Source organism: Aythya marila (genome assembly GCF_965140915.1).
Source record: "Aythya marila genome assembly, chromosome: 3".
Classification (NCBI taxonomy): domain Eukaryota; kingdom Metazoa; phylum Chordata; class Aves; order Anseriformes; family Anatidae; genus Aythya; species Aythya marila.
Genome location: NC_139044.1, coordinates 84,809,533 through 84,828,216, shown reverse-complemented (window position 1 = coordinate 84,828,216; position 18,684 = coordinate 84,809,533). Strand labels below are relative to the sequence as shown.

At 44.9% G+C, this 18,684-nt stretch overlaps 1 protein-coding gene across 1 annotated transcript in view; it reads left to right on the top strand.

The window, feature by feature from the left end:
• Positions 1-18,684, top strand: part of SH3BGRL2 (SH3 domain binding glutamate rich protein like 2) — a 37,816-nt gene that overhangs the window by 4,229 nt on the left and 14,903 nt on the right. Inside the window, exon 2 of the mRNA XM_082756361.1 lies at positions 13,659-13,844. Within this exon, the coding sequence (XP_082612487.1) occupies positions 13,659-13,844 (186 nt within the window). The remainder of the gene's footprint in view (positions 1-13,658; positions 13,845-18,684) is intronic.

Genomic DNA, 18,684 nt, shown 5'->3' with positions numbered 1-18,684 from the left:
ATCCTTACAACTAGAAGCAAACCTGCAATATTTACGTGGGAAATAGCAATATTTTAAATGTATGAGCACAGCGTTGTCTCACATCTGTCCGCATGCTCCGAATGCACCTGTTGGATTGGATCCTAAGGTTGGATTTATGGATCGTGGTTGTTGTACTGTGTGACTTCACTCGATCAAAGTGATGGTGCTTTTGATTATGCACCTGCAGAGCAGTGCTGTAGCAAAAGCAGTGAGACCAGAAGGAAAAATGGACACCTCCAGATTCTTGCTTGGTCACAGGATGCATCAGGGATCTCATGGGTTTGTGGGCTTGACCTTAGCAGTTATATGCTGCCCATAGGAGAGGGAGGGGGACTTTCTGGGTCTAGTCCACTTGAGCGACAGAATGTGTTCCTGCATCATTCCTCAGTTTTCCTCTTGCTGAGTGGCTCACGTTCAGCTTGCCTGGCTTCTGCCTGTCCTGACAGCAGGGTTCATGTAGCAAAAGGAGCCTGAGAGCCCCGGTCATGGCTGAATTCTGCAACAGGGAGCTCAGCACTGAAGGCTTTGTCTCTTTTTCTCCCTAAGGGCCACCTGTGGATCTAGCTCAGATCTGAGTTCTGGGTACATCCTGAGAACTGAGAGCCTCCAAATGATGGCTCAGAGAGCTCGAGGAATGTGTGTGTTCATCAGGGAGATGAACAAGAACCTGGGCACAAGAATAGAGGTGGAATTCAGACCATCTGCACACGGTATTCAGTACCTAACAGTTGCGCCACTCCTGTGTGCTTGAGTGCTTCTCAAATATTTACCTTTCTTCTTGGCAGATAGATCATGTCAGAAACAAAGCCACCTTGTGCAACACCCTTTGGAATACATAGCATTAGGAGCAGTAGGACTGTTGCCAACCTTTGTTTGCAATCCTAGCTGGAATAAAACTTCAAAGGAGATATTGTGCTGAGTGGGTTCCTGAGGACTCTTTGGAGCGTGTTTTGAGTCTCTGTATGCTGATCTGCTTTGTGCAGGCAACGTCTCTGACAGCTATATAATGACTTTCTCATTGCAGACTTATTCAAGTGGACAGGAAAGACTGAAATGAGTGATAACAGGCAACTTGGTAATTTTAACGCCCCTGCCTTTTTTATTTATTTATTTTTTCCTGTAGAACATCACTGTCAGGGTGCAAGTTCCTGAATGGACGTAATTCACTGATGGGGACCTGCTCTCCTTAATCTTCAATCACATCATCAAAGCCTGGAAATACATTTCCCTAATCCTGGTCGTAGTGCCAGGGATCAAAGGAGATCACATATAAATGAATTTGATGTTAACTTAACAAAGAAACACAACTAAGTTACATGCAATCTGCTGATACAAATGACTTTCGGATTATTTCTATTTTTGTTTTGTGAACTGCAGATCAGTTTGTGCACCTGACTCACCTGTTTTCTGCAGAGTACAACCGGGGAGGAAGGGCAGGGACTGAAGCTTGTGCCGTACTGCAGTCATCCTCGTTTCGTTGTCTGGCGCTGGTACGCCGACGTAGAAACTGCCACTCTCTCAGTTGTCATCATCACGTTATTCTCTGCCAATGCTGCTCCTGCACGGTCCCATCCCAGCACAGGAGCGAGGCAGGCAGCTCTCGTGCTGTTAGCACCTTGGGTCGATGCAGCTGCTTGCTTCAGTGAAGCTGAACTGGAGCTCTTGGTACCAGAAAGGCACCAGAAACCTTCAGACTGAAGGCTGCAGGCTTTCCGTGCACAGCTTACCGCAGGCAGGGCGCCTGCCTTCTTGTCACTGCGAAGGCCACGCACACGATTTGTGTAAGACATGGTCCCAGGCGTGTTGGGATTAATGATAATGTTTTCATTGACCAACTGGGCTTTTGCCTGAGCCAGGTGGCTTCCATACTTACCATTAAACCTAAATGGTATCTAGTGTGTGTGTGGAAACATTCAGGACCTCAGTGGTGTGCAATGTTCTGAATGGTTTTATTCACACATGTGAACTGGATGCTGCTGTTGGCTCCAGCTTTGACTTGCTCTAACACCTCCTGCAAACAGCATAGTGCCCTCGTTCTCAGTAAGGAGAAATGAACCTCGGGATATAAGCTCCTAGATCAGCTGGAAGAAGCAGGCTGTTGGTAGAAGGCCTCTGCTGGGCCACTGAGCCTCGGTCCTTGTGCAGACCACAGCCACGAAGCACCGGTTGCATGGTTTACAGGCCACCACTAAGACAAGAACTTAATTTTCTGGATAACACTTCTTCTGGAGGACTGGGAGGTCAGAAACCAACAGCTGTGGCTCCTGTGAAGTCATGTCTCTTGTGTTCTCGAATCCTTTCCTGCTTTTAAAACTTCAAGGCCTGCAGGTAAAATTCAAGAAACAATGGGGATGTAGGAGTAAATGTGAAAGGGTTCTGGTTGACGTTATCTGATGGTACCAAAGCTCAGAAAACAAAGCCTGCCACTGTAAGGGAACAATATTTATTCAAGGTAAATTATCTTTCTTTGTACTTGTAAGAGCTTAAAAAATCCCTTGTAATTTAATTGATGTATTGAATATTCTGTTTCTAGTGGGCTTGTCAAAGATAAGTTATACTGCTGAGTAAGTCTGTTTCACTTGTTATATGAATGCTTTTGGTTTTAGGCAAAATCAAAGCAAAAATTAAGTTTAGGATGAAACACGGTTCACTTGCTGTCTGCTAGGTTCTTGCTGGTACTCTTCTGTACGGTGCGTCTTCCAAGTGAATTGTTTCAGACAGCTTAGACTTTGATTTATCTAAAGAGGGGAATGTTAAATAAATCAGGATTTGTGGAAAAAATAGTTAGTGTTTAAGGAAGTCCTTTATTGTAGAAAGTCAGGATTCCTTTTGTCTTTAGCAATCTGAGTGCGACTTGGAGTGCAGAATTGTCCCTAAGCTGCTGACCCAGGCTGTGTCATGCTGCTGGCAAATACACTAAGGGAAATGGTTTCCTCAGCTGCAGCCTAAAGTGTCTTCCTCCAAAGGGAATCTGGGATGATCTTTATGATGCAAGTGGTGTGAAAGCTTGTTAAGAAGCATAATGAACACAGAGGATGCCAGTCCCTGAAGTTGGTGGATTTCCTTCTTGGTGGGGTGTGGGGAGATGCAGAGGCAGTGGCAGTGTTTCAGGGGCATGCATGTAGGTGAGCAGAGCGTGGCCTGATGTTTCTAGCAATGACTCAGTGTTGCCGGTGAACTTCGGGTGCTGTGACTGGGATACAGGCACAGTGCAAGCAACACTGTTTAACCTAAATTTAATATCGTATGCCACTGTAAAGTAAGCAGAGAAAGGGGATTAACTGGCTTGCTAGTTAATTTATGAAGAGAAGCTCTGAGGAGCCGCAGGTTGTTCAGTGACTCCTGTTAATCACCACCAGCAACATGCCCTTTGGTTGTCGCCCACTTCCCCTGGGTAGGACAGAGCTTGTCGGGGCGGTTAGGAGTAGCAGGGTTTTTGCTGGCAGTTCTGTTTTCACCTCAGGATAAGTAATCCCCACCAGCCCTGCTAAGAGAACTTGGAAAACTGTAAGGTGGTGCTTGTTTTACTGCAAGGAGCAAACTTGCAGAAGTCAATGCCGAGGAGGGACCTTTGCAAATACATCAATCTGCCTCTTATTCAAGTACACGCGTGTGGCTGTGCATGTATATGTATAGTGTTATGTCCATATGTCTGCACGTATATTCGTGTGTGTGTACGGTTTTTAACCTCGGAGGTGCTGATAGATGCTAATTAGCACTCAGTAAAAACTAAATGCTAATTTTTGCATCCCCAGGAGAGAAAAAAATATAACATCCTGGTGCCTCACGTTAGTAGCTCAAGAGACATCAGCACCTGGCTGAACCCTGTCAAAAATGACTGCTGCTTTACTCGAGTGGCCAGACCTCGTGGCACTGTAACCACGGGTGTCTGTTGTCCATGTAAACTAGAATGCAAAGACTGGATGTGCAGTGGCATAGCTCTCTCTGTCCCTACCTAGGGAAAAGGAACCTCAGTGTTTTCAGTGCTGGGAAGAATTTTATCCACGAGCTCCAACAGGGCTAGCAGTGGCACTTTAACACCTTACTACTTACAACTCTGCAGCTGCTTTCCTGTTGCAGAGCTTCTCTCAAGTAGAGGTACCTGCGTTTTAACCTCTTTGGTTGCAGCCTTGTGTGTTTGCCATGGCTGCTGAAAGTGGGCCAGCAAAGCTTTGGCCTGTGAAACTGAGCATCTGAAGGAGGAGAGGACACGTCCAGTGCTGCCGCTGCTGCAGGGTAAGTGATAACTGCTGGCAAGAAGGGAGTGGCGAGCTGCTGCTTGCAGGAAAGCCTTTAAACAGCCACAGCGTCTGGCTTCCTGAACATCCCATTTTCTGGGATTGTTCTGCTGCAAGCTCTGCCAGCAGGGTTACTGTCAGGCTGCGTGTTTGCAGGCAGAGCCCTGAAACCACAGAGTCATAGTACACGTTAAATACAAACCAGAGCATGTGATTGTGTACGTGTCCTTCACACGCAGTGGGAAGGTTTTCCTGTGGGCTTTTGGTTTTCCTGCTTTAACAGAGACAGAGCTTTTGTTTACCTTCACGTGCTGGGAGCTCCAGCAGGCTGTAACCCTTTGCTACGTAATGTGGGTCCTAGGATTCAGTGGATAGGTCCCACTCAGAGCCAGAGAATGTGACAAAAAAAATCTGTCATGATTTAATGGTGGAAATTCCATCACAACGTTCACAAACCACTTTATTTCCTGATATTTTCACATGTTGCAGCATATGATGTTGGGTGTTACCTGTGCTTTTAAAATCTCTGAGTGACTCTTTGGAACACTTTAATAGTAACGTTACAAAGACTGCTTTGTTAATCATCGAATTGGGTCTGTGTTTTTCAGACAACAGTGAAAGATTTTTGCATGTTTTTATTTGAAGGAAAGCTTTCTTTGATCTTGTGAGCACTAGAGCATCATCAGCTCAAACCTGTCATTATGTGGCTGCAGGGCTAGTGAAGTTCTCATCCCTGCCTAGCCTAAAGAAAGAACAAGCACGCATTAAACCTTTCATCTGGATCTGCGTCTCCTAAGGTCAAACAATCTTCCCGAAACATCTCCATTGGGGTGATCTGTTTGTGTAGAAGCAGAGACAGGAGTGGCACTGGAAGGATTTAGATGGGATGAAATTGTTCAGTGGGAACCTGCTGGCTGAGGCTGCCTTGCCTGCGGCAAGGACTGTGCTCTAGTAGAGAGGTTCCCTGCATCTGTGTTTGGGGATACAGGTGGCCGTCCAGAAATGGGGCTGCAGAAGTAAGAAAGCAAAGGTAATGTGCACGTCCCAGAGCTGTGAGAAGACTTAAGCTCAAAGGCTGGAGCTGTGTTTGCTGAAAGAGGAATAACATTGACATTTGTTAATAAAGTTAGAAGCCTCACTCTGCTCTCAGCTGGACCAAAGGTAATTTTGTTATTGATCTGAATAATAGCGGTGGCAGTCAGCCCAAGTTTGGGGACTGATGGCAACAAAATCCATCATCCTAGAGTTACAGAAACACGTGGGTGGGACTTTGCAGTAATACAGTCCAATTTTATCTGAAATCTGCCATTTATCTGAAGCCACAAGTGCATTTTTCTGTTGCTGTTTCATATACTGTTGGGAAAAGCCTGTAAATACGCTTAAAACTTCGCACGCCAAATGGCCAGTGACTCGTCCTGCTGTTACTGCTGTCAGTGCATTATCAGGGGTGTGTGTGCCTGTAGCTGGCAGGATGACACAGCTGTGCTGTGTGGATAGCAGCTGGCAGAAGAGAAGGGCAGCAGTAGTGACAGCTTCAGTGCACAAACTTGTTTTTCGAATTCTTTAGAGCACTTTGGGATCCCAGTATCTCCGATCCTTCATCCATCAGGGACAGGAAGCAAATAAATGCGAGCATGATCCTCTGTAGGGAAAGGCTGCCTGTTTTTTCTGTGTCCAAGGGCTCTTATTATTCCCTGAAATTCACAGAGGGGGGTTGGTGGCAGTGTGGAAGAAGAATGGATGTGACTTATTGATGGAATAAGTCACACTTACATGATTTATGTAGGAACAGGGCTCTGCACGAACCCAGCACGTCACTGCTGGGCAGTTGGTGAGCCTGAGCAAGGCTGTGTAGTCTTGGAGCCTGCCTGAATGTCTCTGAAACTCTACCAGGCAGTCAGGACGCTCCTCTGGTGGTGGCATCTTGTGGCTCCCTGCTGCAAACAGCCAGCTGGGTGCTGCAGAGTCCTCTGCAAGGTGCAGGGGGAGCAGCCTCACAGCCAGGGCAGGAGGAGGCTCGCACCAGGAGTCCACAGAGCTGAGACCCTGCCTGGGCGAAACACAAATCACTTCTTACATCTTGTGAGCTGCTGGGTGGTTTTAGCTGCTCTGGTAGATAAATATTCCTGCGCCACTGGGTTTTGGTGCTTAAAGCTACTGAGAAGGAAGAAACATGACCTATTTTTTTTTAGTGGCAATAGGTTTGCTGTTATATCTCGGCTGCGGTACGTACAGAAAATGGAGCTGGGAATGATTTCGTCGCTGTTACAGAACAACGGGACCGATAAATACACAGAAGGAGTTCACAGCACTTCCAGTGCTCTGCTGACTCACCGTGTCACCAAAAAAAAAAAAGAAAGACAATTGTGTGTTTTCGTCTCAAAAGTCTAGGTGATAAACACATTACATAAAGGAAGTGTATGTGGATTTCTTGATAAGGGACTTTTTTTTAAGTCAAAACTTTAAGTTTTCTTCACAGAATTTGATTATTATAACGCTTACTGTCCCAAGCCTGCTAATAAAGCTGATCTTAGTGCTATTTCAGTGAACTTTAAATGGCTCCCAACTATGTAAGAAAAGAAACAAAACATAATTGTGTTTTCTTCCCACTACCAAATCACAATTCTACCAAGCCAGCTGGATTCCCATCAATAAAGTGACCCCTCTAAATCCCTGCAGAGTTTCAGCCACAGTGGGATTGGACTTGTGTGCAAGACCCCAAACTGCTCCCTGCTCTCCAGCCTCGGGAGGAGGCGCTGCGAGATTCAAACACCAATTTTTGGTTCATCACTGCAGGAATAAGGACTGAGTTTCTGATAATTTAACTACCTTGCTGCACTGGGACTTGACTGGGAAGAAAGGATATTCTTCAGAATCGAACAGCTTGCATAAATAAAGGGAAATAAGCGTATGAATCAATAAAATATAGCATGAAGGTGAGAGAAAAACCTGTGTTTGGTGAGGAGGCAAACTCTCCTACCAATAAAGAGCAGGTGAACAAGTGAAGGTTGCCATTATCGTACTTGTGTTTATGTACACAGTGTGAAAAGGAAGACAGATATTGCTTGGTGAAGGGGTGTTTTCATGATGCAAAATACTTGCTATAAATATGCCAATTTGACAAAAGAGAACAGAACCAGGAGGAGTTAAGCGCAGAATGCTAAGCAGGAGATGTAAATTAATCTCTGGCAACTTTGAGAGATGTCTGTTGGAAAAATGCACGAAAATAACACTTTCTTTTTAACCAGTCTCTTGAATCGCTGAAACATATGGCAAACTACAAACAAAAACATCTATCTATTGGAAGATTTCAGCTGCCAGCTCGCGTTTGAGTTGTTAGTCTTTTGCAATGAAGGATTCTAGTCCTGCAGGACGGTGCTGTCAGGAGGAGCGATTCATGATAGCTGAGAACAGGCTTCATGAATCCTTAAAACCTTGCGGGCTGCTGAAGGTGTCTGTAATGTTGTGCTAGCCGCTAGGATCCCCAACATCATTTGAAAACAAGCAAACAAAAAGATTTGTTTTAGTAGTTTTTTGATTTCCACGAGCAGTGCCGTTTGGTTTCATCCTGATGCGATGGGACACGGAGTCGTGTCATTCATTAGAAGATAGATCGTGTTTCTGAGCACAACCTTGGTGCTTGCACAGAGAACGAAGGCTTCTTACAAACCATCTTAAATAAGAAACTTACTGCTTCCACTCGCAATAAGAACATATAGATGAGTAGATCTAAGTGTGTTTTATTGCAGTGCCGCATCTAACAATGAAAATATGAGGCTAGCAGGCCTTGGATATGGAACAAAGCTCCCTGTCTCCTGTGGCTTTACAGCAAAACTAAATCATGAATTTTCCTTTGCTGACTGCTTGTGAGGAGGAGCCTTTTAAAAAAACAAGCCTGGCTCAAACTCTAATTGCGTTTTGTAAATACGAGGCTCTTTCAAAGGTAGCGTGCGTATCCCACGCAGAGGTAGAGGTAAAAATCGCCTGGCAAAGCGGTGTCTCAGCAGTTCCCAGGGATCCGCAGGCTTACTTTACATCAAGCTGAACAGATTGCCCTCCTGGTTTGATGGAGGGTTTCATGTGGCGTGTCCTTAATTATGTCTCTGTCTGCAAGCGGCAGGTTGCTGATGGCTGCAGCCCAGGGCAGTGCACGCTGCGTGTGGCTGCTGCTCAGGCACTGCTTTATTTCTGGTCAGATGGAAGGGATCTGTGGTCAAGTTGTAGGATTTGGAAACACGAATGTATAGGCTTTCTTCAGGGTGAAGTGCTGAAGGTGTTGTGAGCTCTGGGGAGGTCTCCGTGCAGGCCATTGCTCTTCTATCACGTGCTTGCTGCAGCAGCTAGCCGCTTACTTTGCTGCTGGGAGTAGTTATGTAATGCAGAGTTATTTTCCTCTTTCTTCTCTTCTTCCTTTCGCCACCTCACCACGGCCTCTCATCTCCCTTTCCCCTGTGTACCCAGCGGAGTTGTGTTCTGCTGTGCCCAGAACAATGAATTAATCATCTGAAGCCTTGTGAAGGGCTGTCACAGCCCCGCCACCTCTCTGCAGTCAAAACTGCCAGGGTTCAGTCGCGCTTTCCTTCCCTGAGCTAGGCAAAGAAGGAAAATCCAGCAGAGCATCTGTGTCACCGCAGGTTGCAGCCGTCACCGGGCCAGGAGGATCTGTGTGCCAGTCCTGGTGAGCGAGGTTGTTCTCTGCTTCCGTACAGAAGCACCAAAACCACGATGGAAACAAGGAAGAGAAGAATGCAGGTGTTGTGTAGTGTTGGGAAGAGGCGTTGCTTCCTTGCTTCTCTAAGGCAGGTAGGTGGAGGGTTGCAGCTATCGCTGTTTAGAGAAGTATTCATCTGATGTGGTATGAAGGCTTGCAGCTCTTCATCAGTGTAGTGTCTGCTCAGTATCTGGGAGCAATGCTAAGCCTCATCTGTACGAGCAATTAAGATCAGTAACCCTCTGCAGTAACTACATTGCACCTGCTTTTACAGTGCAGCAGTCCCTTTGGTTTTATTTTCATGACTTAAAAAGGCGAAGGCTCCCCCACTGATGCTATCAGCTGCGGCAGAGCCGGAGCCTGTGTGTGTCTAACACCAACGCCGTTTATGCAGTGCATGTCTCAGATACCTGCAGCTGCTCCTGCTTCACCTTCTGCCGAGCCATTTGGGGTGTGGTTTTGCTGTCGGGTAGGGGTGCTGATGTTACTGATGCCCCCCTCGTGCCCCTGCCTCCCGCGTGGTGCTTGTGCACGGGAAGCTGCAGGAGCTGCTGGGCAGGAGGGAGCAGCCAGCAGCGAGATCTGCATCATCACACGGCCATTTAGTAATGACAAGATGATACAATATGCACCTCTGGTTCACCAAAAGCTCTCAGTAGGCAAGTCCTGGCACAGAAGATCTGAAAATGTTCAGGAATCATAGGGAGGGAAGAGAGAAGAAAACAAAGTAACCCATTGGAAGTGATGAGAAGCTTTCAAGGAATTTTGGATAGAGGATGTGATCCAATTTTGCTGAGTTTCTGGTCCTTTCTGGGCATGACCTGTGATGGTAACATCCCCGTTTTGTTATCCTGCTGCTAAAGGAGCTGCAGATCTCTTTGTCTTTTTGACAAGACCATTGCCTTTACTAGGGATCACTTTTAAGGTTAGCTGGGAGATGGTTGAGGAGTGACATGAGCCCATATTAGTTGTGTAGGAAACAGAAACGTTACAGCAGAAGTTTCCAGTCTGACAGGCAAAGATATTGAAGGCCGAGTGGCTGAAAACTGCGGGAGAGGTGAATTCTGAGTAGAAGCAGGAAAGGGTTTCAGTGAGGGCATTAATTGACTGTGGGAACAATTTACCAAGACGGATAGGTTCCCCGTCATTAACAGTTAAGGAATGGAGCTTAGGGGAAAGCAGTTTGAAGGAAACTCCCTACTCCTAAGCGAAGTTAATTCAGGGATGCTGGAGGTCAGAACAGATAACCCCAGGGGTCCCGCCTGGCCTGGTGCGAGGATGGCTTCCAAGTATTTCTGCAAAGTCAGTGGGAACCTGTTCTGCTGTTACCTGTTGCAAGTCAGGATAAAGAAATGAAAACCAGGAGAGAAAGCCTGGATGCTTCAGCTGAAGTGGACTTTATCAACTGAGCTGAATAAGCAATTAACTCATTTAAGCAGTTGTGTATATCAACATTATTGCTGGTTTTAGCCCTAATAAGGAAACCAGCTCCAAGTACTGGGACGAAAGGGAGATGTCTCCGGGGATGTTTTTCTTGTGGGTAGCAACACAGACTAAGAGTAAAACCAAACCCATGAAAACAGAGGTTCAGAAAGCAGTCAGCCTGCTCAAAATGTGGAAGACAAACACTGGATCACAATAGTAGACTACTTGGCTCAGTTTTCTTCGCCATGTTAGAGATGGATTAGGATCATATCAGGTAAGCAGATCCCGATTTTGTTTCATAGGCAGTGTGGCTGCTTAATAGAAAGAGGTGACATTGCCTATTCCTATTTGTATTTACGGCTAATATTCTTCTGTGACTATAAGGAAATTTCAAAAAAAAATCAACCTTGAATTGCCTGCCTGAGGTGAGATAAACAGGATGCCTGTGGAAGCTGCAGTCTTGTTATGGCATACAAGATGAGTGTTTCTTCCCCTCAGACTTCACAGTGGATGGATATTTTGATGGTTTACCTTACAGTCTCCTGGTCTGCTGAGATGTAAGAAAAGCAAAACAATTTGATGCTAAAGCAGCCTATCCTAAAAGAACACAAAGGCTTTCACAAACTGAGGTATGAATAGCCGTGAAATGAGTTTTTCTGAACGTGGCATTTCTGATTGTAGGAATACCCTTTTCAGGTTCCTTTTAGTTACGTCAAGCTCTGGGAAGCCGGGAAGCAGCAAGGTAAAAACCCAGATTTCACAAAGAGGGCTGGGGTAACTCCCTTGGTAGTTTGCCAGAGGAGGATGCACTGATCTTCACCGGGCTCTTGACAGGAGCTCAGGTCCTCTGTGTAGTGAGGTGAGGAAGGAAGAGGTGGCACTGCTCTTTGGAGCATCTTGTCTCTGCTGTGGGTTTTCTTGGGCCGAACAGCAGAGTTTTGTAGCTCGGAGCAACCACAAATGTGAGCTGCAGGCAGGATCGTGAGGCTGACGCACTCCTGCGGCACGGATCCAGTTGTATGGGAAGACAAAGGTCCTGTGGTTTTCGTGGGGAGGCATCAGCTGGCGTCTGTTGTGGCAGATGCTCTGAGCATCAGCCTTCAACAACAAGGCATGATTTAACGGGATTTTTAATGTAAATAGTTCTCTCGCTTCATTTTACTGACTTCAGTCAACTCACTAGGGGGAGGAGGAGGAGGAGATGTGACTTTTTTGGCTAAAAATTTTCAGGGCATTTTGTTTAAATTTATGCAGCTGGCACACCCACAGCTGATAACTCACGCAGATGTCATGTGGAGAATTGCAAAGCTTCTGGATTTAAAAAAAAAAAAAAAAGGCAAAAAAAAATCCCCAACAATTTATTTCCCTTCAACATCTTAATTAGGTTTATAAAATTAAAAGGAGAAATTGGGAAATGTGTGTTTGTGGGAGAAACTCTCATGGTGTGAAGGGTAAAGTATTAGGGATCTGCTTAAAGCTGAGTGGCACTTAAACTTGTGTGCACAGTAGAGAGTACTGGAAGAAAAAGTGTTTGTTTTGGGCCTCTCTTGCAGCTTTTTTTGTATTTATTTATTTTCTAAAAGAGAGAGGAAGGTATTTTCATCCTTGACTTCTGCACTGACAACACGATTCCTGTTTGCAATTTGTAAGGAAGCTGCAAAAGTCAGGTTGGTGTCGGTCCCGGGAGTGATGACGATGATGCAGTCGTTTTGCTGTTGTGGATAATCCATTGCTTGCAAGCAATTTGTAGCCTTCCGCGTGAAAAAATGATCCTTGCACAATATGCCTCAAATCCAATGCTGTGTATGTTTAAAAAAATAAAAGGGAGGAAGAAAAAAGCCTGTGAGACACGAACTGATGATGCAGCCCATTTCTTCAGGAAGGCAGTCATCTTTTAAGCCCTTTGTCTTTCTGGTTTCTTGAGCTGGCTACTCTCTTAGTTTCAAGGAAACAGTGATTCCATCACCAAAAGCTGTGCCTTTTCGTGGTGCATTTAGGTGGACAGGATGGGCTGTGCGACAAGAACAGCTCACATGCACTTGAAAAATCCTCTGATTTCCAAACAGCATCTGGGTCATATGATGCCCACAGGCGTGATTCATCCACCTGGGCTTTATGCCAATCGGCGGCTGTGTGGATCCAACACTCCAGGAATACTGTAAAAATATTAAAGCTGTATTTTTTTTTTTCATCAAATAATTCTGTTGATGATAGCTGTAAAAATACAGCGTGTAATTTGTAGCTTCTTTCTGAAGGAATTTATTTCATTAAGTAGATAAAAAAATACAGCACGGACTGAAGAGAATGCAGAGAGGATTGAGACAAATGAGTACAGCTCTCCTCAGCCCCACATGCTTTCTTTCTCAAGGTTGCTGTCTTGGTATAAAATCCTCTGTGAGGCAGATGTCGTCTTCACCTGACTGCATCTGCTTGGAGCCCAGCTAGCTGGTGAGAGCTGACATTAGGTAGGTGCAATCAGCTAAAAACTGCCAGCCTTCTGCTTCTGTTGGGCTTTTGCATGAGGATGATAATCTCTTTGAGGGGCAGAAACCCCATACGTTTAGTACATACCTAATGCCTTTTTTTGCAGCGAAGTTAGTTTTCAGGAGATGAGATCATGCTTATTTTTAGGCATGTGTATTATGCAGACAGACACCCTTAATTAAAGATTCAGCGAGCCTTCTTTAGGAAACCATGGAGCTGCATTTTTACAAGATGTCTAGGAAAACAAAAATATGTGCAGCTGGCGTGGAGTGTGCTTCTTTTTTTTCCCCTCTCAGATGTACCAATGTGTTTATCTCAGTGGACACCTATAGACACCTATAGACTCTTCTGGGACATGCCAGGTTGCTCACCTTGCATTTCTAGCTGCCTATATACTTCAAAAATGTAGCCCCGAATGATTTTGAAAACCAGCTACATCTTTTACCTCCTACTTGTTACAGTCCTATACAGATTATTTTTAAAAAGCTTCTTCTAGAGAGTAAAGGCTGACATTCCCACAGTAGGACTAGAGAGACAGCCTTCTAAAAATGAAGCGAGGAAGCATAACCTTTGCCAACTTGCAGAGAAGCAGCAGTGTTTGACTGCGATGAATTTAAAACTGGAAAAAATATTTTCTCCTCTCTCTTCCTGAGCTTGTGACTTTCTGTCATGTGGTTGTGGGACAGGATAGAAGGAATGCACTCAGGTTTGCAAATGAGTCTGGGTTATGGGGGCCTTGCTCTGATGTATTGTTTTGCTTTTTCCTTTCGTTCATCTAGATAAAGAAGAGGCAACAAGATGTGGTGAGGTTTCTGGAAGCCAATCGCATCGAGTTTGAAGAAGTGGATATCACAATGTCAGAGGAGAAAAGACAGTGGATGTACAAAAACATTCCCGAGGACAGGCAGCCCGCACAAGGCAACCCGCTGCCACCGCAGATATTCAGCGACGACCGGTACTGTGGAGTAAGTAGCTGCCGTGGTTTGTGTGCCCTGATGGCCACTGAAACAGACAGACCTTGCTGTTGAGCTTCTTCAGCAGTATCTGAAGGTTAAGGTTAAAGTTTGGGGGAGGAGGATCCTGCAGTGAAAATTCAGATCCTCCATAAACGCGTGTGTTGTCTTCAGCTAGCGGATGTCCTCTGTGGATGTAAGAATTGGTAACATTACGTGCTTCGTGTACAGCCTGCTGATGGTGAAGTCCCTTGTAAGGCCGCTAATATCTGTGTAGTTCTGGTTTTGGTGCTACTTGGGTCTAGGCCAAGCGTAAAAATTCAGAAGGAAATTTTTGGTACAGAAAATGAGAGCACTGCCTAGATTGAGTTACATTGTCATTGTAATTAAGCTCCCTCTCTGCTGCTGTAACAGCATAAATTTAATTTATGCTTAGAAAGCCTTGATGCAGTCAGAGTCTCTAGGATAAACAAAACCTATTTGCTATTTGAACTTGGGAAGAGCTTTATTTTTCCCTAAAGAAAAGCAGCTTGAGACTTCTCTTTTTCTGCTGAAAGACTGGTAAGCTTGAGAGCTTGCGAATCTGACAGCAGATCGATGGGTGGGCTAATTTGTCTGATGGTGTAAGCTGCAATAACTTCTCCATCTGCTAGTGCAAGCTGAAGTGGTAGTCTTTGACTGATACATTAAGAACGGTGCCATATGAATGTTTTATTTCCCTGCTTAGCCAGCAGCCCTGATTTTTAGGTGCTCTTACAGTCTGGGAGAATCTTCCCGGAGCTGAGACTCTTAACAAAATGCTGTCAGAAGACCAGAGCTGGGTCCTCTCTGCCTTGCTACGTTCTTTCATGCTTCAGCTGTGTCATCTGTATGTCCTTTAGGAGGCAGGGCTGAGGTGACCGCTAGGCTGGCTGGTGAGGTTGACAGATTTGCCACGCTGGATGCCTCAGGAAGCAATTTTGTGAGGTTTGTGTGCAAATTTTGTAGGAGGTTGAAATGGGGATGTTGGGGTCACAGTAGCTGGACCAGAGTAAGTGTGGGCACTGTGTAGGTGTCTGGCTGCAGCGTGGTGGAGAGAAATCCAAGCGGGTTCTAACTTACCCCTGCCTGACTCCGCTGCAGCGCAGCTGAGCTGCTTGTGGCTGCTGGGTGATCCCCATCAGCTGAGAACCCGTCAGCTGCGCTGCGCTGGGTGGGTAGCTTAGGGCAGGAAGTGCACAAGGAGGATCCAGGATCCTCGGCCACAAACAGACTGAGTATGGTGCAGCAGCTAACTGGCTTTCTGAAACAAGATATTCAGCATCCCTCCGTATATTTCGTATTGGCCTTCCTTGTGTGCTTTCTACCTCAGTTGTTTAACTCATATCTTCCTACTTCAGGGTGAGAAATATCCATTAACGAAAAGTATCTGGGACATGGAAGGAATTTTAACACTCGCTTATGGAGCAGCTTCCTCACTTGCAAATAACAATATTTGCTTTGTTCAGTGTGATGCTAGTTTGTCTGCGGAATACATTTTTTTAAGCAGTTGTTTTTTATCCTTTCTGCATCTCTGCAGCTTTTCTTTACGGCATGTTTTAACTTAGTCTTAGAAATTGCTGTTTGGCATTAGCACAGCCAAAGATGTCGTGCAACATGTGAGATGATCTTGTTAATCTGCCTGCTCAGCTGATGGCTGTTTTGAGCAGAGTTAATCCTATTACCAGACCTCACTGGCTGCAGGAACACCTTTAATGAGCAAACATGCTTTGAAAGAAACTGTGTATTTTCTAGGATGAAGGAAAAAGTATCTGCCATATATTCTACATTCATCATTTAACCTGACAGCATTAGGTAATGAAGTTCTCAGGTAATAAATTGGGGGCAGAACATCAGGCAGGAGACAAAGGAGGTGAGTACTGGAAAGGAGGTTGGAATATCACACAGAAGTTAGCTGAAGTCAGCAGACATCGTGTCTCCATTTTGATTTCCACAGTGAGGGTCTTCATATGTTTATCTTGGCTATGTTTTAAAAAAAAATCACTATTAAATAACTTAAACTAAAAAATAACCACCAGGATTTCGGTTCATTGAGTTAGTGAAAATTGTAGCTTATTCCTGATTTGTGTCCAGGCAACTTGTGATCCAATTTGCTCTATTAACAAACGCTGTCTGCTGCTTTGCCTGCCAGTTCGACAGTCTCAGCACGCTACCAGGAAACTGCCTGGGTACTCATTCTGACTTACACCTTATTACTGACAGTACAGACTGGTCAGACCCATTGCTGTCTCCATAAATGTATGAGGGCCAGAGAAGCAAAAGCAAGGTATATTCTTTATTTTGTTTATCCTCTTTCAAGAAAGATGCTTGAGGTTGTGATGTAAGAGCCCTGACTCCGTGTCACGCTCGTAGCCCTACTGTTTCTTCTGTATTAGTAAAAGCATTAATGTTTGGGGTGTGTTTTTTTTAGCTCCTCCTGTCCCCATTTTTCTGGGTAGGACACTACCGTTTGAAGCAATCAGTTTCCAGAATGTAACTGCGCTGTAGAGGAAGTTTGGCTTCAGTGTTTTCAGTAATTGCCCAAAAAGGCTTGGTGTTGGCTATTTGAATATGTATGAGCTGTTATAAGGGGGAAAAAAGGCACAAAAAGATGACCTTTTTTTTCACAAAACAATGTTTCCTGTACCACAGTGGGAGGGATCCTTCTGGTACTAACAGACTAACTCCACGTTTTGAAGTGTGAGCGAGACCTTGAAATTTCTCTGAGTTGATGTAGCTGCAGATATGATCATGAATCTTTCTTTTCCTTTTCTCAGTCTTCTGACATCCATTCCCCAATTTTTCGGTAACAAGCTTAGCTAATAGGATTTTGAAATAAGTAAGGATTGTTTTTCAGCAAGAACCATTTTTTATTTCATGTGAACAAACCAGATAAGAGCTGTGAGCACACAAGAACACAAATCACTTTACTGATAACCCAGTGTTATGTCATAGCAATGTCACTGATAATTTACATATTTTTATGACTTTACAGTCAGTTGTTTCATCTTAGTGGCATTACTGCAACATCGTAAGTCTGTGAGAAGAGTCTACATTTCAGTCAAATCGGACACACGAACCTCATTTAATTACAGTAGTGTGAATCTGAGATTGCTGCAGTTCTTGCTTTAGTTTAGTGCTCTGCAAGAGTTAGAAAATGTCAGTGCCTGTTGTGTGTTCACAGAGGGAACTCACACATTTTGCTTAAGGAAAAGTAAAATTGAGATACATTGGAAAAGGCTACAAAAAACGGGATAAGTAGAGCCATTTTTCTCAGTAGGAGTTAGATAATATTTCAGCCTCTGAAGGAATTTTTGTTTGAATAGCAATCTACAGGTTTTTGATTCAGGAATCCTTAACTTTACAGGGATGACGTGCTCAGATCAGATGATGTGCAATATATGAGACCTTCAGTTAACATTTTGCTTCATGTAATAGTACATACTTCTTTGGGTAGCTCTTTCTAAAGCAGTTTCATCATGTAATGAGATCACAGATAATCACGAGTCTCAGAATTGGGGAAGGAAGGCATTTATCCAGTTTCAGTCATCTTAGGATGACATTTAGCAATTCTGCTATGTGCCGTGCTTTAACCCCTTTCTTTAAGACATTGTCATTATTCTAATTTGGGAAAAAAGTGCTTATTAGGAAGGCTAGTCTGTTTTCACCACTGTGTGTGCTACTGAGACACTGACCTGAAGAACTGCATTGTTCTGTTGGCTTGCTGCCACTCATTTACTATAGATTTTTCAGCCTGTGTCTGTCCAGAAGCCCATGATGATTGCTTTAAAAATCTTTTCTTTCCTTTTTTGTCTTTGTTTTTCTTCCACCAGAAGGTACCACGTGACCTTTTGACAGCAGGGTTTCTAATCCTCTCCCTTACTAAAGTGTGGATCGACATTTTAGTCTTACATTAAATGTCCATCTCTAGCATTTTTCAGATGAAAAATGGGCAGTTTGGATCAGCTCTCTCAGCTGTGCCCCCTTCCAAACTCCTTACCCACCTCCAGCTTATTCATTTTGAAGGGTGAGAATGGGGCACGGTGAGAAACAGGCAAGACTTCGGTGCTCTGCAAGCGCTGTTGGGGAATAGCCAAAACACTGGTGTGTTATCAAGGCTGTTTTAGTCACAGATCCAAAACCCAGCACCCTGCGTGTGCTGCAAAGGTGCACCTTGGCGGCGTGGCTCACGGGCATGGCAGTGAGAAAGCTGCCCTAGCTACCTGCTCAAATTCTCCCAGGTGCCTTGCTGCCCTGCAGTTAGTTGCCTCGGGGCACGTTGCTGTGTGGGATTCCCAGCGGGGTGGTTAACCCTATGAAGAGCCGTAATCAGCACCAGTACAAGCACTGTGGTTACACAGGGTTATGCAAGAATTTGGAGGGCCACTGCAATGAGGGTGGAAGCAGAAGATGTCTTTGATCATTCCTTCACAAAGTGGCTCCTGGAGAAGAGGAGAAAGGACCAACTGCTGATTGTCTCCACAAAATGGTTCGCAGAATACGGGGATGGCAGCAGTGCAGGGGCCAGATACCAGATTAGGCTCAAGGCCAGTGCTTTTCTTGTAGCTCTTCCAGGCAAACCAGAATGATAACACAGCCACAGCACCATTAATAGCCCCTGGTGTATGATGTACAGAAGGAAAGGGAGCAAGCAATGGAGCAAGTGAGGGAACAAATCAATCAACATCCAGAACAGAGAAGTCAACGTTGTGACCAGCAGCAGCAAGTGCCAGGTAAACAGCTCTAAGTTCAGCCTGGCACACGCTTATCAAATCTGTCACTGTCTTGAACCCCCTGAAGTCCCTGTTCAGGAGCCAAAGCAGATTGCTGTTAG